The 26,182-nt window shown below is 38.4% G+C and overlaps 1 protein-coding gene across 3 annotated transcripts; it reads right to left on the bottom strand.

Annotated features, from left to right (window-relative positions):
* Positions 1-410: 410 nt before the first annotated feature.
* Positions 411-26,182, bottom strand: SLC17A2 (solute carrier family 17 member 2). Of its 3 annotated transcripts, XM_043908338.1 has the most exons (14): positions 26,024-26,181; positions 25,758-25,848; positions 19,136-19,246; positions 17,663-17,877; positions 14,510-14,743; positions 14,339-14,426; positions 12,274-12,360; positions 10,972-11,090; positions 10,688-10,849; positions 10,058-10,190; positions 9,828-9,975; positions 8,390-8,480; positions 4,456-7,209; positions 411-777 (listed from the first exon to the last, which is right to left on the bottom strand). In XM_043908338.1, the coding sequence occupies exons 3-13, from the start codon at positions 19,161-19,163 to the stop codon at positions 7,075-7,077; spliced, it is 1,440 nt and encodes a 479-aa protein (XP_043764273.1). In that variant the 5' UTR covers positions 19,164-19,246; positions 25,758-25,848; positions 26,024-26,181; the 3' UTR covers positions 411-777; positions 4,456-7,074. The 3 variants fall into 3 exon arrangements, with proteins under 3 accessions (XP_043764273.1, XP_043764272.1, XP_043764274.1); XM_043908337.1 differs by lacking the exon at positions 25,758-25,848; XM_043908339.1 differs by lacking the exons at positions 411-777; positions 25,758-25,848 and having other exon boundaries at positions 7,080-7,209; positions 8,355-8,480; positions 26,024-26,182.

The following is a 26,182-nucleotide window of genomic DNA, read 5'->3' as shown; positions in this document are numbered from 1 at the left end:
GAAAATTGATTTTAGGACAGAAATAGGCCAACCTGCAAGATAAGAAGGCATTAACTTCAGGCTTCCTCCCACACACATTACTCAGGCAAACTTGGAGAGCACATAAATTCTGGTTACTTTGTGCTCCCCTTGTGTTCTGAAAGCTTTTCGTTAATTAGCCTCACTAGCCTTCATTTAAAGTCAAATGCCAAAACTTCTATCTTGTAAGTGGAGCCATTTTAGCTAAAGTAAGACTTGTTTAGATTAAATTTTCTCAGAACCATTAGTTATTTCTCTACAAGTTCTCTTAAAACACTGGTTACACACTAAAAAGATTCTCAGCACTCTGCATATTATCATAAACTAAAGGCCATTAACTTCTACAATGGTGTCAAATTATATCCTTTCTTAAAATCACTGCTATCTTCAGTTTCTGAAAAGAACCATCTCATATCTTCTGAATTTTCTTGATGGTTCAGATCCAATGAGACCACCAGGATTCTACATCCTGTTATGAACATCTTTTTTTGCCCCTGTTGCCTCATTGTAAAATTAGGGTCAAAAATACTACCTACTTGTTAGGTTGTTGTAAGAATTAGCTGGCACATAATAAGCGCTCCACAAATGTCGGCTATTATGTTACTGTTTTTTATTATTTTTTCTCTTATTCATGCTGCTTATTTTGCCTTATTTATCTAGTAATTCTTACCAACTTTCAGTGCTCAGTTCAACTCAATGGTCACTTTCTCAGTGAGGTTTTCATGGGCTTCCCTGGTGGCTCAGTGATAAAGAATCCACCTGTCAAAGCAGGAGACACACATGTGTGGAGCAAATGAGCCCATGCACCACAACTATTGAGCCTATGCTCTAGAGCCCTGGAACCACAACTACTGAAGTCTGAAGGCTCTGGATCCTGCACTTCACAAGAGAAGCCACAGCAATGAGAAACCTGTACACCACAACTAGAGAGTAACTCCTGCTCCCTGCAACTAGAAAAAAGCTTGTGCAGCAGTGAAGACCCAGCACAGCCAAATAAATAGAATCAGTGAGGTCTTCCTTGGCCACCTTGTCCTTCTTCCAATCATTCAAATTCTTCTACATTACATTCCCTTAGTTCTCATCCTGATTGTAATATGTGATTGACTTAGAATCTACTTTCCCCCTTTGCCTCCCCTCTGTAGGACTTTAACCAAATGTCAACTTTTCAATGAGTCCTTCTTCCCTGTTTAATTTTTCTCCTTAGCATTGACTGCTTCCACACAATATGTAGTTTACTTATTGTTTTCCTCTATATCACATGGACAGGAACTGTATCTGTCCCTGCCACTACTTTAGCTCAAGAAGGCTGCATGGCCTAAAATATTAAACATCTTATAAGATAAAATATTTTCTTTTATTTACAAAGCAAGTCATTTCTATTTTTGATGAGAAGTTTTAGATGTCAAGTTAAAAATATTTAGCAGAGTACCTAAAGTTTTTAAAATTTTTTATGTGATACACAGTCAAAACAGTTTGAAAACCACTTCTCTATACAAATTGTCTATTTTTAAGCAATATCAAAAAAAAAAAAAAAATAGGGCTTCCCTGGTCACTCAGATGGTAGAGAGTCCACCTACAATTCAGGAGACCTGGGTCTGATCCCTGGGTTGGGAAGTTCCCCTGGAGGAGGGCATGGCAACCCACTCCGGTATTCTTGGCTGGAGAATCCCCACGGACAGAGGAGCCTGGTGGGCTACAGTTCATGGGGTCACAAAGAGTCGGACACAACTGAGTGACTAAGCACACACCAGATAAAATAAAATGAGGAATGACTTCAATTAGAATAAATATTTCATGACATGATTTGATTTTAATAAAAAATAACCATCTAAGTTTTTTGGTTGGAGGATTTTATCAAATACATCTTGAAACTTGGTACTCCAGGAAAATAGTCCAGCTTCATTTGAAAGAACTAGTTACCTAACCTGCCTTGCTTCAGTTGTTCTGAACTCAGAACATTCCAACTCTGACCAGTCTTCTCCTATAATAAGAGCCACATACAGCAGACAAGAAAAGGCAGGAGAACCAAAAGCCAGATGAATATTAATCATTAACAGGTAATCCCCAAACCAATATTTGGAAACTCTTTGTTTACACTCTAAGTATCGCTCCACAAAAAAAGGTGTAGATGCCATTTTTTTTTTAATAGATGGATAGTGTGAACATAGGCATATTTTCAGGAAATTTTAGGAAATAAATTGGAACTTAGGGAGCTTGATGAAGACCTTGGGAAATGTGTTCATGTGCATTTGGCACTGAGAATTCCATGGAGAAAACAAAGTAAAAGATCCAAGGATAAAAGTCAGCAGAAATTAGAAGACAGATATAAGGTTCTAGCATATTGATAAATAGATGAAGGATTTTCAACAAACAGAGAAGAATCACTAATTAAAAAGCAAAACTGAAGGAAACTCTAAGACCACTAGATGAAAAGCTAATCATTCATAATGTTCAAGGCAACATCAGTTGGAAGTGATTAACATCTTGGAACATCTTGGTCAAAGTATGGAATTCAGGTTAAAGACAGAATCTTATACCACTGAGTCTAAATATACCTCTCCTACAAAAGTTAGCTGGCTGATCAGACTTCATTATTATATTAGACACAAGAAAAGACTTGAAGGAAGTCAATACTGGCTAAGTTAATATTTTAATGTATTAAGGTTCCATAATGATAGTATTCCTTTGAAAAAAGAAATTATTCACTATTATGGGACTAAGGATTATTCAAGAACTGTTTTAAAATATCTCCAGTGAAATATATTCAGAAGAAGTGGATGCAGGGGGTGGGTTCATGAAAAAAAAATGTTAGTGGCTAGGGCTAGGCTAAGGTAAGCAAGAGGTACCCATGGTGCAAAATTAAGGAGATACTCACTCTCATATGCCAATTCTGTGCTTGCATAAAATGAGCCTGAGAAAGAGTGCCTCCCTGACATCTGGCTTGCCTCACCCTAGTGACCCTTGAATTAAGTTCAAATAACAGTGACAACTATGATATTCAATAGAATGCAATTCTCGTATGCAAAGTACTTAACATGACACTAGTACATTAACTGCAACAAGTTAGAGCAAAATTTCAGAGAACGGCAATGAAGCCAAGGCGCTGTACTTAGGTGAGACGTTCAGATGTCTCAGTGTACCATGAAGCACTGAGACATTATTCACCTTTTACTCCATAGTTTATTAACTTGAGAAATAAAGCATTAAGATAACAATAAATTTGAGGGCACAACACAGCAAAATGTAATCTTCACAAACAAGAGGACTACAAGTCTTCCTCTCTGCCTTAAATTGTTTCATTTAAATAAAAATAGTCAAAACAAAATTTATAAGTAAAACAAAGGGAAACAGGAAGCAAGAATGACAAAAGATAAGGCTAACATAGTAAAAAATAAGAGACAAACTCTCTTTGAAATAAATAAATCACTAAGTGGTCTAATGAAGAAGCAGAAAGAAAGCACACAGGCATCATGTCATAGGTACAAAAGAAGCTCAAACCTCAGCTATAGAAAAACATGAATATATTATAAAAAGATAATTGATAAAACACTGGAATATTTTGCAAATATAATTTAAATTATGTATAAAATGGATGATCTTCCAAGATATCTTAAGTTGTCAAAACTGATGGAAGAAAATATAGAGCCCTTTAACAGACCCATAACACAAAGGAAATAAAGCCTCTTATCAAAGAACTCTTCTCAAAGTAGCTTTGGTGGTGGTTTAGTCACTGTTGTGTCTGACTTTTGTGACCCCATGGACTGTAGCCTGCCAGGCTCCTCTGTCCATGGGATTTAAGCCTACATAATTATAAACCAATGTTTTCAAGCCTTCAGATAATAATAACAACAATAAAATTTCCATTCTAGTTAATTTTTTCAGAGTATTGGGGAATAAGGAAAGTTCTCCTTTCTTGTTTTGAAATCGGCATAAACCCCATATCCAGACATGACACTCATGCATCCAGAGCCAATGTCATATACCAGTAAAGCAGCAGAAGTCCTGAAGAAACCATCAGTGAATCAAATTCTGTGGTCTATCAAAAGAATACTGAAGAAACAGTTTGCTCAACATTAAGAACTATATTAATGTATAATATTTAATAATCAAAGAGAAGCAGATCATCTCATTCAATAGATATCAATATGATTTTTGAGAAAAACAAATTAATTTACATTAAATGTTAGAAATGAATATTAGAAAAGAATTGTTAATGTTAGAAACAACTCTTTGGGAGGGGAGATGGATTAGAGATGCTTCCTATCAACCACAATGCATCTATTCTGAAGACCTTAGGAAATGTGGAGGGTAACTGCTTCAGACCATCAAATGGAGAAAGATAACTGAAGTGTCTCTGACACACAGATGTTATTTTTCAGGAATAATCAAAGCAGGTGCTCAGAAAGCCTAGAAATGCTGAGCCATTGTTGTTCTTACCTTTACCTCTGAAGACAACTGATGCTTCCAGGGATAGGGTTTCTTGGGAAGCCTGAGCTTGCTCATTTTGCTGTTTAAGAATTTAGACTTTAATCCAGAAGCTGACAACAGAGACTGCCCTGCTGCCTTCTGCTCTGATGCTGGTGGGTCGGGCAAAGGAGGAGGAATCTGAGGATCAGGGAGAATGGGAAAGTAGAGATCAGGGCTCCTTCCCAGGTGTCTGTCTGTCAGACCTAAGCTGAAGAGAGAAGAGAAACTTTGAAGTGGATGAAACATGGAGTTTAAGTAAATGTTTTACTTTTAATACACATAAAAATGTACAAATCATAAATGTACACTTTTCACAAAGTTAAAACACCCAGGTGACTAGCACCCAAGTAATGGATTATTACCAGTACCTCAGGAGCCTCCTTTAAGCGCCGTCTTCCCTCTCCTACCCAAGGGGAATCCTTACCTGGATTTTTAATAATTAGCTTTGTCTGTTTTAAAAAACAAAACTCTATTTAAACTTTGTTTTAGATTCTTATTACTCCCTACTGAGTACTCCTCCCTTTTTACTAACTTATTATTTTGTATTGGGTTATAGCTGGTTAACAATGTTGTGATAGCTTCAGGTGAATAGGGAAGGGACTCAGCCATACACATATGTGTATCCATTCTCCCCCAAACTATTTAAACTCCTAAAAGAAGGTAACTTTTGTCTTGTTTCACTTAAAATGTGTTTATGAGATCCATCCATGGTGTTGCATATTGTGGTCTATTTATTCTCATTGCTATAGGAATAGACCATAATTTTTTAATCATCTTTCTCTTGACAATTAAGTTGTTTGCTGTTGGGCTATTATAAATAGTGCTCCTATGAACATTGTTGTATATCTTTTTCCATATATCTGTGTACATTTCTAAGTGAAATGTCTAAATCATTGGAATGTCTAAATTTAGCTTTAGGAGATATTACCAAGAGACTTTTCCCGAGTTCTTTTATACTCACAGTCATAGGGTGTGAGAGTTCCAGTTGCTTCACATCTTGCCAGTGTTTGCTGTTTTCCATTTTCTTTTATTTTTCCCTTTCTGTTAAGCACGTAGTGGTATCTTACTGTGGTTTTGATATTCAATTCTCAAAAGTCTAAGGAAGTTGAGGGCCAATTTATACATTTATAGGCCACTTGAATTTTTCTTTGATGAAGTCCTTGTTCAAAACATTTGCCTGTTGGGTAGTCTAGGTTTTTTCTCTTTTTTTCCTGTGTTCAATTTGCCCATCCATTATGCTACTCCTCTCGTTTGTTCTTCTTTTGGTTTACTACAAACTCTCCTTCCTCTCCAAACTATAAATACCCAGAAGATACAGCTAGAGTGTTCTCATCTCAGCATCACCCTCAGAGCCTGGCAATCAGTTTCCTTTAAAGCACTAGCTCAAAAATATCGATTGATTTGTACTAGGAGGTTCTCGTTATCTTCTCAATTAGCCCAAGGCTCTAGTCCTTGTGGTTCTACTTGGCTTCTAAACATGCTAAGAATTTCTCCTCTAGGATAGCTGTAGCAAAACTGATATCAGCTCTTTGTGTAGAGACAGCCTAGAGGATGTGTTTTAAGTACTAGGAGTCAGAATTAATTCCTCTTAGGGTTGATGATGACTATCTGAGACTCTTGAGAAAGTAAGGAAACTCTAAAAAAGGTCAAATGATCTTTTTTAATCCTGAAAAGAATTTCTCTGGTGTGTGATATTGTTCTATGATTTCTTACATCTTATGTCGTTAGGTTTCTTCTCTTCCATTTAAACTTTCATTTCATTTGAAAATGTCTCTGTTGCCTTCCTCCAGTTTTCAATCTATGGTCCAAACTATCTCATTGTCTCTTCTAAAAGTTACCACATTGCCTCCCTTCACATTCATTCTTTTTACGTTATAGGTTTTCCAATTCTATGTGCTCTCGCCTATGATCTTTAGCTAATCTAATTTAATCTCCTTGTCATTTCCTGGTTGTTAATCTCCTGGAAATAGTTAGGATAAGTAAATATCTATTTTGCCTGATGGAAATAATCCTAGTGTAAATAATTTTAAAATGACCCATTTAATTTTAGCATGTGAATTTTAATAGAATGTAACCACATAAATAAACATCCATATTTCTCAATGTATAAAAACAATAAAAATGTTAATTCTGTGGATTACAGCCTTAAAATTATATTCTGTGCTGAGCTATATAACATACGACTATGGATATAGTAGATATTTTCTGCACCTATAATAACCCCCATGAAGGTACTTATCAGTGATTATTTTCTCACAGATTTTTATTTTTCTAATTCTTTCCAAAAAGGAAAATTCAAAGGCAACGGGATTGATGTTTCAGGTTTCCCCAGCAGTTGTCAACCCTGGGTGTGTGTCACAAGTACTGGGGAGTGTCTAAAAACTAGTGATATCTGGGCTCTACCCCGGACCAATTCATTCAGAATCTCTGGAGTAGATCCCATTCACCTGGATGTTTTAGAGACTCCCAGGGAAATCGAACATGCAACCAAAATTGAGAACTGCCAAGTCTGTGGCCAAGAATAACAATAAGTAAAAAAATGTTGAAAAGTTAATGCAAAGTACTACATTGAAGTTTGTAACTATATTCTCAGAGACGGGTGAGAGTCCTTTCTTTGGCCCAGTGCTGGATTTCTGCTTGTCCAAATGTAAGGTAAAAAACCAGGCCAAACATGTTGACAGCAGCAGCTAGGAAAAATACATTCCTCCAACCAGACACAGAATCCTGGAGGCAAAAAAAAAAAAAAAAAAAAAAAAACCCAAAAATCAGAATTATCAATCTCAGAGTTGCTTCTCCATCAGTTCTAGAAAGCCTCCATTTTGTATATTGCAACACTGATCATAAGAATCTAGGGAATGATATGGAATAACCACTTAACACCTTGAATTCTCAAAGAAGATGCTAAAAAGCACACTAGTTTCTGACTTGGAATGAATTTTTCTTTAAGCCCCCCTAAATCAACCTATACTAATATTTTTCTAGAAATCTGGATCTAGAGTCTTGAAAATATTATATTACTCATTTAAATTATGCCTAAAATAACAGCCTGAAGATCATCACTCTTCTGTTTTTGGCTATTGGCATCAATCACCGTAACCCCCTGAATGGACACCTCAATATGATGTGAGTCATATTTGGTCTGACTGTATGAGTCTCCTCTTGAAACCCTTATAAGTCATAGTTTATTTCTGGCATTATAGTCACAGTGGATTCCTAGCAATTTGGTCAAAAAGTAACCTGAAAATAGGTCACCTAGAGATGTATTAAAATGATTTTTTTGTTTTTCTTTTTGATAAATTGACTCACGACTATCCTGCCATCCCAGCCTGGTTCTGCCTTTCCATCTTCCCTACCAACCCACACTTGGTACTGAGCAAGCCTCATGGGCCATCCTCCCCACTTTGTCTCACAGCCGTTCGTTTCACCCATGATTTAAATTCTCTTTAAGCTGGTCTTGGGACCCTTTGTGTTTCCATTTAATAATTATTTTAGAAATTGGGATTAATATGAACAGACTCTTCATAACTTTCCCCTTTCGCTGCTGTGACTTCACCTCTTATCATTGACATGTATCATTCACTCTAGTCATAAGAGCTGTTTCATTCTTTTTTTCCTCCAGGAAGTCACATGCACATGCACATATTTTCTCTGCCCGAACTGCTCATTTTCATCAATCTAACATCTATTCATTTTTTAGAAATTCAGCTTATACTTCTCTTTCCCTGGGAAATCTGACTTACCAGTGTCTGACTTAGAGTCCCCTACAAACAGAATAATTGTGCTGATATCCATGTTGATTTTCCCCATCAGATCACATAGTCCTTGAGAACAGGGGCCCAGCTGTGAATCCCCAGTGCCTAAAACAATACCTGCCACTTGCAGATGTTCAATAAACTGGCCCAACCTGACTGATAAGGAATCCAGTGGCAGTGGAAGAGATGATTCCTGCAATGAGCCCAAATCCCCTTGAGATTCCCATGAGGAAACTTGCATATCTGTGGAGAGATGATTTTATAGATGATTTTATATAGAAAGCTGCCTATGTCTTTTCAGTAACTCAACACTAATGCAGTTCAGCTCTAATAGCAAAGTCATTTAGACTACTGCAGATTTTTTTGTTCACTTCAACACAGCTCAGGCAATATCAGTTTGCAAATCCTGAAATCACTTATCTACGAACTCAACATCCAACTCTTTAGGACCCCATGGACTATAGCCTGCCAGGCTCCTCTGTCCATGGGATTTCCCAGGCAAGAATACTACAGTGGGTTGCCATTTCCTACTCCAGGGGTTCTTCCCAAGCCAGGGATCGAACCTGAGTCTCCTGCGTCTCCTGCATTGGCGGGCGAATTCTTTACTGCACCACCTGGGAAGCCACAACACCAACTCAACAACTAGGAAACAATTCTATCTCCTAGGAGCCCAGGTTCCCACCCCAGTGTCTTAGTATGGCAGGCAGTTAGAGCAGTGGACGAGATGACAGACTCTGGAGAGATGGCTTGGGTCCAAATCCTGACTCTGCCTTTGCATGACCTCAGGCATGTCACTTAACTTTCTTGTGCCTCTATCATCTATCTCTCTTATAAAGTGAAGATACCAATAAGGCATGTAGTTGTGCAGATCAGATGTGTTGATATATGAAAGTGAAAGTCACTCAGTCCTGTCAGAGTTTTCGTGACCCCATGGACTATACAGTCCATGGAATTCTCCAGGCCAGAATGCTGGAGTGGGTAGCCTTTCCCTTCTCCAGGGGATCTTCCCAACCCAGGGATTGAACACAGGTCTCCCACATTGTGGATGGATTCTTTACCAGCTGAGCCACAAGGGAAGTCGAAGAATACTGGAGTGGGTAGCCTATTCCTTCTCCAGTGGATCTTCCTGACCCAGGAATTGAACAGGGGTCTCCTGCATTGTAGGCAGATTCTTTACCAACTGAGCTATCAGAGAGGTTGATGCGTGAGAAGTCCTTTAAATAGGGGTTGGCTCATGGCAAGCATGTATATATATGGTAGCTAATATCATCAACACTATGGAAGCTTTTCCAAAATACATATGCATGGGTCCTTTCCTAGAACACACAGTCCAGTCTCAAGTGGGGAAGGTAGGGAAGTTTTTCACCTCAATGTTATCAGCCAAGATTGGGCACCATTGTTCTAAAAATGCCTTAAGTCATGGCCACATACTGACATTTCTCGATATTTGTTAGTACTCTGCCATCAATTTTTGCATGTCAACAACAAGAAGGAGTTACAAAAAGACCGAGTCTAAAAAAAAAAAAAAAAAGACCGAGTCTAAACCTCCAGAAAGGCCTGGGGAAGGGGACAAACAGGTAAAGATCTTACCGGGGGGCAACATCTAAGGTGTTGATGATGAATCCAGAATCACACAGGTTGCTGGTCCCAGGAATAAGTATCAGCAAAATAATGGTTGTTGTATAACTGGAAGCCACAAAAGGGAGGGCCACAGCACATAGTGATGGAAGGAGGAGCCCTGGGCAATGGGGACACACTGTCAAGAACATCTGACCATGTGTGGAAAAGGGATTTGTTAACTGAGTTTTGCCTAGACTTACCTAAGGATGAAAAGAGTTTTCGGACAGTGATTAATCTAAGAAGGTTCCTGGACAGGAGGAAATCTGCCAATTGACCTCCAAGAATTGTACAACTTGCAGCAGCAATAAAAGGCAGGGAGGACAGAACCCCACTCTGAAGGAGGGAAATGTACAGAGTGAGTAGTTACAGAGGTACATATGGCAGCAGATTTTATTAGTGACACAGACCAACCATTAGCCCACCCTCCTGACACTCTGAGTTGTTTTAAAGAAATTGGCATCATTTTCTATAAGAAGAACACTGTCTCAGGTAAGACGGCCAGCACTTGCATTATACTGGACTCCAGAGAAGAGTACAATTCATTTCTAAAGGAAATGGAAGCATCAGCTAGCATGGCAACATTGCATAGTGGTTAAGAACACAGATACTGTAGTAGCTCAATCACTGAATAATTGTGTAATCCAGGGAGGTCTTCCCCCTCTACGTGCCCTTATTTATACACCTGTGCAATGGGAATCATCACAAAACCTCTCAATCATTGTGAGGGTTAAAAGAGTGATTATATGCAAAGCCAAAGTGTAGTAGGCAGCGCAGAACTGTTTCTCCTTTTACCATTAATATGTTCATAAAAGTACAGGAAGCATACTCACGTCTCTGATGTTGACACGGAGCACAGAACTGATATACGTTGGTAGGTATGTTATGATTATGGTGCATAACCAGAAATGGCTGAAAAACCCCGTGAAAATGGCCCAAAGTGGTAGGCATCTGACCATAGACTTTATGGGGACAGATCGTCTAGGAGAACTGGACTGAAAGGAAACATCTAATCAATATGGGTATTAGAACAGGTCAGAGGGTGCCTCTCCTGAGAGCCCCACACCCTACCCTGGAGGTCTCTGCATGGTCCACAAGTAGAAGGGTTGCACAGTACCTGTTGAGTCAGAGAAGACACGATGTGTTCCTTTTCTCTGATGCTTATGCATGGGTGATGCAAGGGGTCATCGTAAATCACTGTGAACCACAGGAGACAGCAGACACAGCCAATGCTACCTGGGAAGCCGGGACCCAGTTAGTTTTCAGGTAGATTTGTGAGCTGGGGGAAGGGAGTTTCCTCTGAAGTAGCATATCTCCCCCCAAAACACACATGTTAATTCATGGTTATTTCACCATAAGGACCTAAATTTTACCATTTTTCATTTCAACCCACCTACAAATCTCCTTTTGACTAAATGTAGAATGCCATTTGACAACGTCAGAGCCCTCTGGAGGAAGCAGGAGCATGACATACCTTTGCATAGCTGATTAATTACTCTTCAGACTCCAATGGATGCATAAAATTGGTGTGGCAAGGAAAAATTTCCAACACATTTGCAAAAGATAGTGTTATCATATTCAAATGATATATCCATTATGGATTTCCAGAATAATATTTCTTAACAGTACCTGATTAACATGTGTGAACCAAAATGACTTGGGAGTAGCATCATTAATGAGAAAGCCATTCTAGCCAGAACCATATTGAATGATACCGATTAGTTAAAACAAAAAGATAGAAACTTGTCTCATTGCTGAGACTTGTCATCTGAAAAGATTCTATTTTAAAGACTCTGTGGATTAATGTTCTTTAAATTCCCTCTAATTACTGGATTTATCCATTCTTTTATTTGTAAAGCTATAGGTTGGGCACTGTGATAGTACCAAAGTGATGAAAAAATTATGGAATAGATTTCTTGCCTTAATCATTTCACTGACTAGTGGAGAGGAAAAAGGGGAAATAAATAATGACATGTCAACACAGCGTAGAAAAGAAATTATCAGTAACCATCACAGAGGATAGAAAGACTTAATCTGATGGGATAAGACTTGGAAATCCCCATATGGAAGGGGACATTTAATTTGAACTTTACAAGATTCACCTGGTAGAGAATAGGTTAAGGGTACCTTGGCAGAAACAATAATTATAGCAAAATATGAAGACAAATTGAAAATGTGCTTTAACAGTTTTGACATCTTAACTACATGCGGCAATTAAACATGGCAATTCAGATGTGGTGGCAGAGATTCTAAGAAGCCTGGGATGAGCGTGTAAGGTTGCATTCTTGATTTCTCAGAAGTCAGCACCATAAAGATGCATTTTCTCTCAAATGGGAAGAATATGGATCATGGGTGCTGTAAGCATGAAAACAAATGCCTGGGAAGTGGAGATGTTAGGATTTAAGAGAAAGTGACTCACCAAAAATGTAGAAGATAAAAGGCCAGCCCAAGGCTTGGGAGATTAGTCCCCCCACACAGAGAATGATGAAGGACCCAAACGCTGACCCTGAAGAGAAGAGGGATTAAAAAAAAAAAAACAAAAAACAAACTGAGGAAAATAGCAATGGTTGAATGACTTCCCTAGGTGTTATTCCAACAGTGAGGTGGCAGATTTAGAATTACTGGGTAATGAGAGACTTTATTCCAGCTCACAGATCTCCACCAGTAAAGTCATGGAAAATAATTAGAATTAATAAATCATAGCGATATGCCACCTGATGCTTCAATGGCTCCTTTAACACAAACGTGACCAAATCCAAATCCCATTTGTCATAGAAACTCTCTGTAAACAAAGCCCACAATATTTCTTTATAATTAGAGTTACATTTTGGTGAGGGCAATATGAGATTGGCAACAGAAAAGGAAAGTCTTACAAAAACGAATAAGATAAAGTCCTTGACCTCAAGGAGATTTCAGCCCAGTGAACATGAACAAAATTCACTATTAAAGTGTAATACACTGTAGACCTTTGAGTTTGAACATATTTTTCAGAGACTCACAATAAGAAATGTATTTTACATGGCAACACAGTTTATACACAAATACAAACACACACACGTCAAACAAAAGTTTCATGAATCAATACTTAGCCTTACCATGTGCAATTCACTCCAAAATTTTCTACTTTATTCTATTCATTTTTATTTTAAAACACTGGTTTTTGACCTACTAAATTGATTTTATGACCCCTTCAATGGGTCCCCATATGAAATTTTGGGGAAAAAATGTGAAATACAAATATGATAGTAAAACTAATTTTCTGTGAAAGTATAAGCAGAAATGAGGAGAAACATGAGGAGAAAATTAAAATTGATGATAAAATCAAAAATTGTTTACACATCCTAAGCAGTAGGGTGGATGGAATTTTTGTAGAAAAAGAGAGACTTTAAGTGCACTTAGTATGTAGTGTGACCTGAGCCTTGCTTACAGAGGAATATTGAGTGGGAATGCAGGAGGAGACCATACGGTAAAGCATCTTTCAGGTCAGTTCAGTCGCTCAGTCTTATCCGACTCTGCGACCCCATGAACCGCAGCACTTTATATCCATGTAATAAGATCTTTATCTGTAAGATGGAGGAATACATTGAAGATTCCCAGGCAAATTAGCAAAAATGCCCCATCTATGCTTTAAAGAGATAACTTGGCTTGATGGAAAGGGAGGTTTGAAGGAAACAAAGAGGAGAAAGACCAACTGGGAATATTCACAGTTAGAAGAGATGATAACTACACTGGAAGGAGCCAGAATGCAGGAGGGTTGTTTCTGTAGTAAAAATCTGCACCCACTCATGGGACCAGGAGTGAAAGGCTTTATGACGCGCAGTTCTATTCTTCAAGCATAAGGCAAAGAGGAATGATGAAGTTAGTACTTAGTATGATTATACACTCAGAAGGGCAGTGTAGCATGGTGATCCAGAGTGTGCACTCTGGGACCAAACTGCCAGGGCTTAAACCTCAATTTTACCACCTGTTGGCTATTTGCCTCTGGGAAATTTAGTTAATCTTTGCATACTTTAGTTCCCTCCTGTGTAAAATGAGAGTTTAAAATAGTCATCAAAGGGTTGTTGTAACTATTAGCTTAGAAAAGTAAAGAGCTCAGAAAACTGCACTCTTTAAACTCTACTTTCTAGCCTGATTTATCTCTTTACCACTGATAGTCTTAATTCTCATTTGCATATCTTTACTAACATGGTGTTTATACAGTTTACTTGATTTTTTCCACTTATGCAAACTCTTAAAGTTCTAAACTTTTCCTTACAAGGCTTTTCTGACTGACCTCACAATGCTCACAATGGTCTTTTCTGTCTGAAGTCTTAGTGACTTTACAGGACAGGTATATTTATCTTATTTGTTGTGTGACTGTCTTACATTGTTGAATTTTTTTTAAAGCACTTTTCTCCTTGTCCCCCAAACCAACTAGGCATACAAGGAGAGAAGTGATAGGGTGAAGCAGATTACAAAGTTGTGATCCATACATGCATCCTTACCTGATCCGGCAATGCTGGTGAGCTTGCTTCGTTCAAGTGGGGGAGCCCATTTTGCCCATATTGTAAACTGACCTGTCCATGCCATACCCTGAAATGACAATTAGTAAGACTTGATCTCCAGTAGAATTCAGGAACCTGTATCCCACACAGAATGAGAAAGTAACTGGTTACCTGAGCCATGCCCTGGACTGTCCGAATCACAATAACCAGAATCACTCCAAAGTCAGCAGCCAATGGTGTAAAGAGGGTGAGAAGGGAGGAGATCAGCAAACCAGCACCAAGCATCTGTTTTGCTCCAAATATCCCTGCTAAATAGCCGCTTGGGATCAGAGTTAGTATTATCCCGTAGTTGATGGAGCTAAAGATGATACCCTGAGTTTCTGGACTCCATTCATATACAGAGACCTGGGGTGGGGGTTGGGGGGAAGGAAAATTCTTTACTAAGAATTTATTTTATAAAAAATCTAATTTATAGCCAGAGCTGCTTGTGCTCAGTTGTGTCCGACTCTTTGTGACCCCATGGACTGTAGCCTACCAGTCCCCTTTGTCCACGGGATTTCCCAGGCAAGAATACTGGAGCAATTGCCATTTCCTACTCCAGGGGATCTTCCTGACCCAGGGATCAAATCTGTGTCTCTTGTGCCTTCTGCACTGGCAGGCAGATTCTTTACCACTGTGCCACCTGGATTCTGGCCCTCTTATGTAATACTAATTTTGGTTTTTCTCCATTTTTAACTAAACTTAAATATCCAACTTTTCCAAACAACCCATTATATTCCTAAATTGATTATCTTAGATGGAGACAAAATAGAGTAAATGAAGAGGAAAAGTGATAAAGAAATGATTATATAGGTAGCTGATAGGAAGATGTAAATGAAATACAGTGAAAGATCACCTTTTAACTATTTCGGTTCTAGTAAATAATTCAGGTGACATGCTTTCAAAAAATTTCAAAACACATCTTTACTGAATGCTTATCAAAATTGCTCCCTAAAATCAAATTTAAGAATCATGGTCTATCCTAGCAGAACTGACTTCCTAAAACACATATTACACATTAATAAGACCACATTTCTCTTCTGATATAACCCAATAAATAATTTTTTGTAGCCACTAGATACATGGCACCATGGTATACATTGAAGAGCTCCAAAACATAAAATAAAAAATATAAAATAACTACAAATAAAGCAAGATATATGATTCATGTCTGAATTCAAGCTTGAGAATGAACTGCAGTAAAATAGGGACTTTGAGAAGAGGGAAGAACAATTTGGGAAGGTCCCAGGAAGGAAGAAGTACTTGAATCATTCTTTGTAGAATGACTATGATTTGTATAAAGAGAAATAGGAAAACTCATTGTCATTGAAGAAATACAGCAAAAGTGGACTTGTAGCATTTGGAATGATATACAATGATTAGAAACTAACCAGGATTCTGACTTGCTCAGAGCAAAGACTGTTCCTGAGCCACTGACAGCAGATATGAGTGTGCTGAGAAGTGGGCCAGGTTCTGGAGAAGTGCAGCATTTCAAGAGAGGAGTTGGCAACTTGAAGGTATCCTGGATTCTTACGCACAGGAGTGTGAATGTGTAGAATGAATAATGGAAGAAAGATTTGAGGCAGAGAGGTCATTATAAATAAGCTGGCTCCAAGGTAACAAAATCATAAAATTAGAGGATGATTTTACTGTACATTTAGAAATGTACAGTAAATGATAGTTTAAAGGAAAACATTTAAATGGGGTATAATACCAACAGACTGGTTCCAAATAGGAAAAGGAGTATGTCAAGGCTGTATATTGTCACCCTGCTTATTTAACTTATATGCAGAGTACATCATGAGAAATGCCGGGCTGGAGGAAGCACAAGCTAGAATCAAGATTGCTGGGAGAAATATCAATAACCTCAGATATGCAGATGACACCACCTTATGGCAGGAAGTGAAGAGGAACTAAAAAGCCTCTTGATGAAAGAGGAGAGTGAAAAAGCTGGCTTAAAGCTCAACATTCAGAAAACTAAGATCATGGCATCTGGTCCCATTACTTCACGGGAAATAGATGGGCAAACAGTGGAAGCAGTGTCAGACTTTATTTTATTGGGCTCCAAAATCACTGCAAATGGTGACTGCAGCCATGAAGTTAAAAGACACTCCTTGGAAGGAAAGTTATGACCAACCTAGATAGCATATTAAAAAGCAGAGACATTATTTTGCCAACAAAGGTCCATCTAGTCAAGGCTATGGTTTTTCCAGTGGTCATGTATGGATGTGAGAGTTGGACTGTGAAGAAAGCTGAGCACAGAAGAATTGATGCTTTTGAACTGTGGTGTTGGAGAAGACTCTTGAGAGTCCCGTGGACTACAAGGAGATCCAACCAGTCCATCCTAAAGGAGATCAGTCCTGGGTGTTCATTAGAAGGACTGATGCTTGAAGCTGAAACTCCAATACTTTTGCCACCTGATGCGAAGAGTTGACTCATTGGAAAAGATCCTGATGCTGGGAGGGATTGGGGGCAGGAGGAGAAGGGGACGACAGAGGATGAGATGACTGGATGGGATCACCGACTCAATGGACGTGAGTTTGAGCAAACTCTGGGAGTTGGTGATGGACAGGGAGGCCTGGCGTGCTGCGATTCATGGGGTTGTGAAGAGTCGGACACGACTGAGCAACTGAACTGACTGACTGAATGATTATTCTCATATAAATATAAGATGAACAGGTGATATTTTATTTAACTCATTGGCTAATGAAGGAATTGGTAAGATGATACAACTGGTCCAAAGGAGAATTCAAGGAACCACATACTTATAAGCAGGAAGTAATGCTGAAATAGATGTTAAATATATGGCAAAACTAACTTATTCAACTGAAGGGCACATGGAGGAGAGTATCAATTGATTTTCCACAAGACAAAATTCATTTTCAGAGCTATGAGCAAGAATCATTTTATTACTGTTAATATATAGAACTTAGAGTTGTAAAATGGCTCAAAGATAATAAAAGGTACAGAGAACTGCTTAGAATCAGGCAGAAAGATGTATTGAGACAGTGCCTCGTTTTTCATTGAAGATATCCAGTAAGCTGTTCCTTTCTAGAAGCATCCACAACTTTTTCCAATAGTCACACCCACAACCTTGTAATCATAATCATCTCAGTGAAAGACTAACCACAGAGGTAAGCAATATCTCAGAGAACAATAATCCCAGACATTTTTAGTTTGTTATTGATAATTCATGTTCTATACACCACAGAATCAAGATCCAAGTCCTCTTTTCAAATTGGGTTTTCCCTCTCAACAAAGAGCCTTGTTCTCCACTACACTTACTTCTGCTGTATTAAATTCCTTGATGGATCTGTTGGAGTGATTGAAGGTGAATGCAAGAGGTCTTTCTGTGGAGGTATTGAATAAACCAGGCTGCTGAGTGCTATTCACCATGGCAATGATTGCAATGCTCAGACTCACACGCTGGGTTATCATGGTGAGGTTTGAGAAGTGCATGATGAGAGCCAGTCCATAGCGTAATGAACAGAATTCAGGACCTAGAGAATAACACAGATATCTGCAGTGAGTGCCTTTTTCCACTTCTCCCACTGCTAAATCTGAGAAAACTACAGATGATATTATGCAGTCTCACCATTTTTTCTTACTCAAATAACCACAACTACAACCCTCCTTTGACACAATCTTTAGTTGATTTCAAGATAATAAATCAGAGATCTTACAATCAAGTAAGATCCTTTTTCAGAGGATTCTTACAATCAAGTAAGGCCTTCTTCAGAGGTGTGGGTAGCACATGAAAATATAGGACAAACTAAATGAAGGTATTTATGTCACAGTGTTCCAAAATAAAGTGAATGGGGAAGATAAGGAAGAGTCAGTCACAGAACCTGAGTCTCCCAGCCTCAAGTCTGGGGTCTCATCCATTTTGTATATTCATTTACCATAAAGCTTGAAAGTTTATACATAGAAGCTACTTTGAATTAAACAAATCATATACCCAAGGGTTCTCTTTTAAAATACTTGAGAGATAGTGCATTAAATGAGCACATCCACTAACTCCTCAGTGTAATTTTCACTTGGAAATATTTTGATGTATGTCACTAAACTCTGCCTTCACATATACTCAGCTTTAAAAAAGCTAATATGGGGAACCATTTTTACTGTTTGTAGGTGATATGGTACTGGACAAGTTGTCCTATTATAAGAGCAACACATTTTTAAAGTCTCCACATAGTAGAACAATGGGCCAATATTGAAAGGATTTTCACATGAATGAAAGATTAAAACTTTTCTCTGCATACTCGGGGAACTGGAACTAAACAGAAATAGAGAACTTGTGAAGAACAGATACAATATTCTAGAAGAAAGCATTTTTAATGGCCAAATAGGCTCAGGGATAGGATGGGTTGCCTGCAAAAGAATTATTTTCCCTATTAATGGAGGTTTCCACACTCAGAGGAAACAGCTCCTGGGCAAAGATGTTACAACAGGAATTCATACATGGGTGAGGGGGTTTGTTTAAAGTGACCTTTTCAGGACTCATTTCATTTCTTATGTCCAAGGATTCATTGATCATTTGACCTAATATCTCATAGATAATTCAGTGCTCCCTAAGGAAAAAGCAGTAGGTAATAGGATGAGAGGCTGGAGCTGGTCTCATATTACACTGAGACAGTCTTCACAGTAAGGAGGCTTGATAGAAAAAGGAGGAGAAAGGAGAGCAAAGTTGAGTGAAGAACACTGGAAATAAGCTTCTACTGTTCCATAAGTAGGTTGAGAATAGAGATGTGGCTTTACTTTTCCTGGTGGAAGGCTTCTCATCCATTTGGCTCCTCTGGGAAATGGTACCACACTTTGTGGTGGAGATTTCCTCTGCCCTGAATCTCTTTTACCACGACAGGCTTTTATCTATAGGGAAGAACAACAATGCAAAACAAGACACAATTTTTTCATGTTAATGCTGCCTTCTCCCAGCATCAGTGAAAATTGTGATCCAACACAGCTGTATGATTTACATTTTGCAGTACACTTTCTTATTGTCATGCTTACAGAGGACTTGATTTTTATAAGAAAATCTGACTGTGAGCTTCAACTAAATGATTTAGAGCTAGTCATTTAAATTCTCTAATTAGCCATTTCCTGTCCAATAAAAATGTCTCATTTCTGAGTGGTGCTGCAAGAATTGAATGAGAAAATTGCAAACCACAGAGAACCATGCAAAGGTAAGCAGTATGATGGCTTGAGGCAGGTCAGAAGACATGAAAGCTAAATTGAGCTCAAGAGCTGGAGAAGGAAAGTTCCAGCTGACCATGTTTCTGTTCTTTCTGCACAAACAGAACAACATTCACTCAAAGGTGTCTTCTTTGAGCATGAACAATGATATCGTGTAACAGATATACATTACTGTAATATGTAACACCTTAAAATGCTTATTCTTATCTTTGCTAACATAGTTGGCACACTTCGCTGGGCTGAAAAGTTCTTCAAGTCACCTGTAAAATCACATTGAATGAGGGCTTCCTACTACAATTACAAGTAAATTCAGCTATTTAACAGGCAAAGAGAATTCATGACTTCAAATTGGACACATTTAATTTGATATTTATACACCGATCTTCAGGGGATTCATACATTTATTTCTTTTCCATACAATCCTTATTCTAAGAACATTATCAGTTTTGCAGCTTTTCCTAAACTGAAGCATCCATGACCTCACAAACACATGTATCATACTTACATTGCATCATTCAAAGCTTTGCATTCTTTCTGCACATAAATTTAATAAGACTTATCTGCATCCTTAAGAATATTATCTATGCCCACAGGATGAAAAATGACAATAAAAGAGACAGATGAAGAGTTTTGTCCAAAAACATTATTTGTAGTATTAGTTATTACAGTATAATATTGGAGACAAATTAACCTAAGCGTAAGAGTTTATGAATCAACTGTAATAGATTCTTGTACTGGACTTATTTGTTTTCGAACCTATTTTATAACATTAAGGAAACGCCTGTACTCTAGTGTACAAAGCAGGCACTATGCCTGTGCTGATACATGCACACCCAAAAAGAGAGAAACAGATTTACACAAATGACAGCAATGGCCTTTTCAGGGTTACAGAACACACCATGGTCACGTTATGATTTTTCATATTTACCAAGTGGTTTTTCAAACAATTCAGTTCAGTTCAGTTGTGTCTGACTCTTTGCGACCCCATGGATTGCAGCATGCCAGGCCTCCCTGTCCATCACCACCTCCTGGAGCTTGCTCAGACTCATGTCCATTGAGTTGGTGAGACCATCCAACCATCTCATTCTCTGTTGTCCCCTTCTCCTCCTGCCTTCAATCTCTCCCAGCATCATGGTCTTTTCCAAGGAGTCAGTTCCTTGCATCAGGTGGCCAAAGTATTGGAGTTTCAGCCTCAGCATCAGTCCTTCCAATGAATATTCAGGACTGATTTTCTTTAGAATGGATTGGTTGGATCTCCTTGCAGTCCAAGGGGCTCTCAAGAGTATTCTCCAACATCACAGTTCAAAAGCAGCAATTCTTCGGCACTCAGCTTTCTTTATAGTGCAACTCTCACATCCATACATGACTACTGGAAAAACCATAGCTTTGACTAGACGGACATTTGTTGGCCAAGTAACCTCTCTGCTTTTTAATATGCTGTCTAGGTTTGTCATAGCCTTTCTTCCAAGGAGCAAGCATCTTTTAATTTCATGGCTGCAGTCACCATCTGCAGTGATTTTGGAGCCCCAAAAAGTAAAGTCTGTCACTGTTTCCACTGTTTCCCCATCTATTTGCCATGAAGTGATGGGACTGGATGCCATGATCTTAGTTTTTTGAATGTTGACTTTAAAGCCAGCTTTTTCACTCTCCTCTTTCACTTTCATCAAGAGGCTCTTTAATTCCTCTTTGTTTTCTGCCATAAGGGTGGTGTCATCTGCATATCTGAGGCTACTGATATTTCTCCTGGCAATCTTGATTCCAGCTTGTGCTTCACCCAGCCCAGCATTTCGCACGATATACTCTGCATATAAGTTAAATAAACAGGGTGACAATATACAGCCTTGACGTACTCCTTTCCCAATTTGGAACCAGTCCGTTGCTCCATATCTAGTTCTAACTGTTGCTTCTTTACCTGCATACAGATTTCTCAGGAGACAGGTAAAGTGTTCTGGTATTCCCATCTCTTTAAGAATGTTCCGGTTTATTGTGATCCACACAATCAAGAACTTTAGCGTAGTCAATAAAGCAGAAGTAGATGCTTTAACAGAACTCTCTTGCTTTTTCAGTGATCCAGTGGATGTTGGCAATTTGATCTCTGGTTCCTCTGCCTTTTCCAAAACCAGCTTGAACATCTGGAAGTTCACGGTTCACGTATTGTTGAAGCCTGGCTTGGAGAATTTTGAGCATTACTTTACTAGCATGTGAGATAAGTACAATTGTGTGGTAGTTTGAGGAATCTTTGGCATTACCTTTCTTTGGGATTGGAATGAAAAGTGACCTTTTCCAGTCCTGTGGCCACTGCAGAGTTTTCCAAACTGTACTGGCATGTTGAGTGCAGCACTTTCACAGCATCATCTTTTAGGACTTGAAATAGCTCAACTGGAATTCCATCACCTCCACTAGCTTTGTTCATAGTGATGCTTCCTAAGGCCATTTGACTTCACATTCCAGGATGTCTGGCTCTAGGTAAGTGATCACACCATCATGATTATCTGGATCATGAAGATCTTTTTTGTGTAGTTCTTCCATGTATTCTTGCCACCTCTTCTTAATATCTTCTGCTTCTGTTAGGCCTGTACTGTTTCTGTCCTTTATTGTGCCCATCTTTGCATGAAATGTTCCCTTGGTATTCTGATTTTCTTGAAGAGTCTCTAACCTTTCCATTCTATTGTTTTCCTCTATTTCTTTGAATTGATTATGAGGAAGGTTTTCTTATCTCTCCTTGCTATTCTTTGGAACTTTACATTCAGATGGGTATATCTTTCCTTTTCTCCTTTGCCTTTCACTTCTCTCCTTTTCACAGCTATTTGTAAGGCCTCCTGAGACAACCATTTTGCCTTTGTGAATTTCTTTTTCTTGGAGATGGTCTTGATCATTGCCTCCTGTACAATGTCACGAACTTCTGTCCATAGTTTTTTAGGCACTCTGTCTATTACATTTAATTCCTTGAATCTATTTGTCTTTTCCACTGTATAATCATAAGGGATTTGATTATAAGCAATTAGTAGTTACTTATTTTACACTCAGAAAAAGCTAAGGTGTCTTTGAAAGAGCAATGATGAGGCTTCATACAGCATAGTCAAGATAGTTTTCTGCTTGCTAAATGACTCTAAAATTCTGAGAACGAGATCACTCCATTTAAGTTTTAAAATTTTCTTTTTCTATTATAAGAGACAGAATAGATGGCCAGTTGCTAACAAGAGAACATTGGTACCAGGAAATATGTTGGCTTTTGCTCTGTTTTGGAAGCCTTCTAGTTCTACTAACATCTGGCTGACATCAGGAATTCAGTTCAGGACTCAACACTCAGATCCCAGCTGAAGAAACTGGAGTGGCCATCTGATTGACCTGGAGTTTGGACTATTTTCTATTTGATCTATCTTGTTATGTAAGAGTCCAAGACTTGGCTGAAGGCAACTTTTTAACTGTATGTGCAGCTACAAGTACTTATACTCAAAGTTTTCTCATCAACCACTCCAACCAGTCTTATAAACATAGAACTCTAGAGCTGAAAGAGATTCAGAGTCTCTAACCCAAATATTTGTTTTATTTATTTTTAATAAGAAGACTGATGTATAGAAAGTTTGAAAAATTGCTTCGAGTCACAGAGTTTACTGAGTCAGTACCAGGTCTCCTGATGCCCAGACTGATGCTTTTTTCTACCTGTTAATACGACTTCCTCTTTATGTTCACATTTTAAGCACAAGTTTAAAATGCAATAGGGTAGTTTCATTGTAAGGCATTCTAGGCAGAAATGTATATAATTTTAAGTTGTTTTTTAAATTGAAATATAGTTGATTTACAATACTGTAATAGTTTCAGGTGTATAGCATAGGGATTCAGTACTTTGGCAGATTATCCTCCATTCTAGGTTATTACAAGATAATGGCTATAATTCCCTGTGCTCTACAGTATACCCTTCTTGCTTGTCTATGATTTTATATTAAGTTTTAATCATTTATTCCAGAAGGAAATTTGCTGATGGAAATACTTTCAGGTTGAGCTTCGAATATTTAAAGAAATAAAGAAGACTCCTCTTTCTGGCTTTTTTGGTTAGTGAAATTATAACACAAACCTATGACTTTAGTTTCCTTCCCTTCCATCTGCTGCCATCCCTACCTTAGCTTTCATGGTTTCAAATGCTATTTTAAATTTTGCCTCAAGAGTTAACTTCTGTTGTTAATTTCTCTGCTTCCTGGTATGAGACAAATCCAGAAATCAGGCAGACATCCCAAACCATTCTAAATGAGGATCCTTCTGTGACACAGTAATGGAACCTATTTTTCTAAAATAATCACAGAAGCAAATAAAAGTATGGGATCTGTGAATTAGCATAACTGATATTACTTAAAGACAGTGGAATGATTTTTAGCCTAATCATAAACATTGTCAAGTGTCTTCCTACTCACGAGTGACATTTCTAAGAAATAGTGACTCCTACTGTTAAAGTTGCAAATAGACATAGAAAAATTGAATTAAAATTAAGTTAAAGGAAAATTCTATACTTTAAAAATAACTTCATAACACAAAACAGAGTTGTATCTGGTATAAAATTGATAATATAGATGATTTAGGCATCAGCAAAAGATAAGATTTTTTTCTTCTCTTATTGGTAGTCTAGAACTCACTATTTTATTATCATTTTGTTTCTATTTTGTTTCTATTGCTGTTAGATTCCCCTTAATATTGAGCCTGTCTTGCATCATCTCTATTAGCTGAGTCCCCTAGTTTACTCAGAGTAAATGTTATATGTGGTTGAAAGAGCAGGAACCTGCAGTTCAAAGGGTATCCAAGGACCAAGTTTTTCTCTGTCATTCAGTCTTGAGTAAACCAGAGCAGATTTTATAAGATCCCAGAACTTTCACTGTTTCATAGGAAAAATGGGGATAATGTTACTTCATTGAATTGTTGAGAATGAAAACAAAAGAATGAGACATGCCTTCTCAATGTAAAATATTATACACTGCAAAATGTTATTGATATTAACAATAGGAAAAATAGCAGTCACAAAATTGGCACTTGTGCCCTCTCAGATTAATAAATACAGGTTTATAGTAAATTAAATATCTTTCTATAAAAATGCTTTTGATTGATTGCTAAATTGGCTTTAAATACTTCCTTTTAGTACTGGGTTCTTCTGGACTAGAATCTAGAAGATGGAGGAGGAAGGGATGTACCTTGCTACGAACATCAGAGAACATGCAAAGAAGCAATTTCTTCTATGTTAGTAAAACTGAGACCTCTTTTTATCACTTGTTTACCTTTCTGAAAGATTGGCAGTTTGGGAATAAAATTATCTATTTCAGTAGATCCTTTACATCATGCTGTTAATTCATATCATGAAGAAAAAAAGTGTACCAAGCAGTAGTAGTGGGTAATCTTAGAAGGCAGGGTTATATCAAAATTAAGGTGCAACTGGGGCCCTGCCCACAGGGAACTCAGCTCCACTTGTAAAAGATGACACAGGAGTGCCTGAGCACCTTTCCTCCAAGCAATGACCACAGGCTATGTCTTCCAAGCCTGTATGAGTCCATCTATGCTACGGAATTGGGATGTTCCCTGGGCAGGTGGGGAGAGGGCACCTTCCGTGGGTCTTTGTCCCCGGCTTCCCATCACAGCACTGATAGCTACCAACCACAATCTCTCTGGACACCTTTCCTCAGTTGCACAGTGAGGGCCACAAACCAGGTGATCTCCACAAGTATACAAGTTTTCTTGCCTCAACCTTATTCACGACTTTGTTCATATTCTCCTGTTTCTGAGAGACAATTTCAACTATATACAGAAATCTGAAAAGGCTAATGAGTCACAGTTGCTGCTGCTGCTAAGTCACTTCAGTCATGTCCAACTCCGTGTGACCCCATAGACGGCAGCCCACCAGGCTCCCCCGTCCCTGGGATTCTCCAGGCAAGAATACTGGAGTGGGTTGCCATTTCCTTTTCCAGTGCATGAAAGTGAAAAGTGAAAGTGTAGTTGCTCAGTCGTTCCGACTCCTAGTGACCCCATGGACTGCAGCCTACCAGGCTCCTACGTCCATGGGATTTTCCAGGCAAGAGTACTGGAGTGGGTTGCCATTGTCCTCCATGAGTCACAGTCCCCAACCCCAAACCTTGTTAGTTCTGATCCACTATTTTATCCTGCAGCCAAAGTCTGTCCGACTTATCAAGATGTCGCAGTAAATACTCACAGAATCCTTGGAGAAGTGACCATTGTCCACAGAGTCCATTGGCACTGGTGGCCTCTCAAGTCTTGCTCCTCTAGGGTCTTGGTTGAATCAACTGCATTTTTTAAGAAAGTCTCTTCTTCACTTTGAAACCAGGAACCATTCCCAGAGGGAGATTCTTATGCTGCTGACAATGTTTTTCCTCTGACTTCCCCTCAGACTATTCCCTCCCTTTAACAGATCTCTGGTTAGTAATTATCTTCCAACCCAAAAAGAAGAAATGCACTTACCTTCACCATTAAACCAGTATTGTAAGCCCTAGACTATAAGGCTACCTTTAAGAAAGAAGACATTTTCATCCCTTCTTTCTTTTCAGATAATTCCACAATTTCACAAGGATAAAAAATGTGTCACATGGCAGGCAGACTGAATCAGGTTTAGCCCTACAT

Source organism: Cervus elaphus, chromosome 7 (assembly GCF_910594005.1).
Source record: "Cervus elaphus chromosome 7, mCerEla1.1, whole genome shotgun sequence".
NCBI lineage: Eukaryota > Metazoa > Chordata > Mammalia > Artiodactyla > Cervidae > Cervus > Cervus elaphus.
Note: the sequence above shows the minus strand (reverse complement) of the source record. Positions and strands in the feature narration are given on the sequence as shown.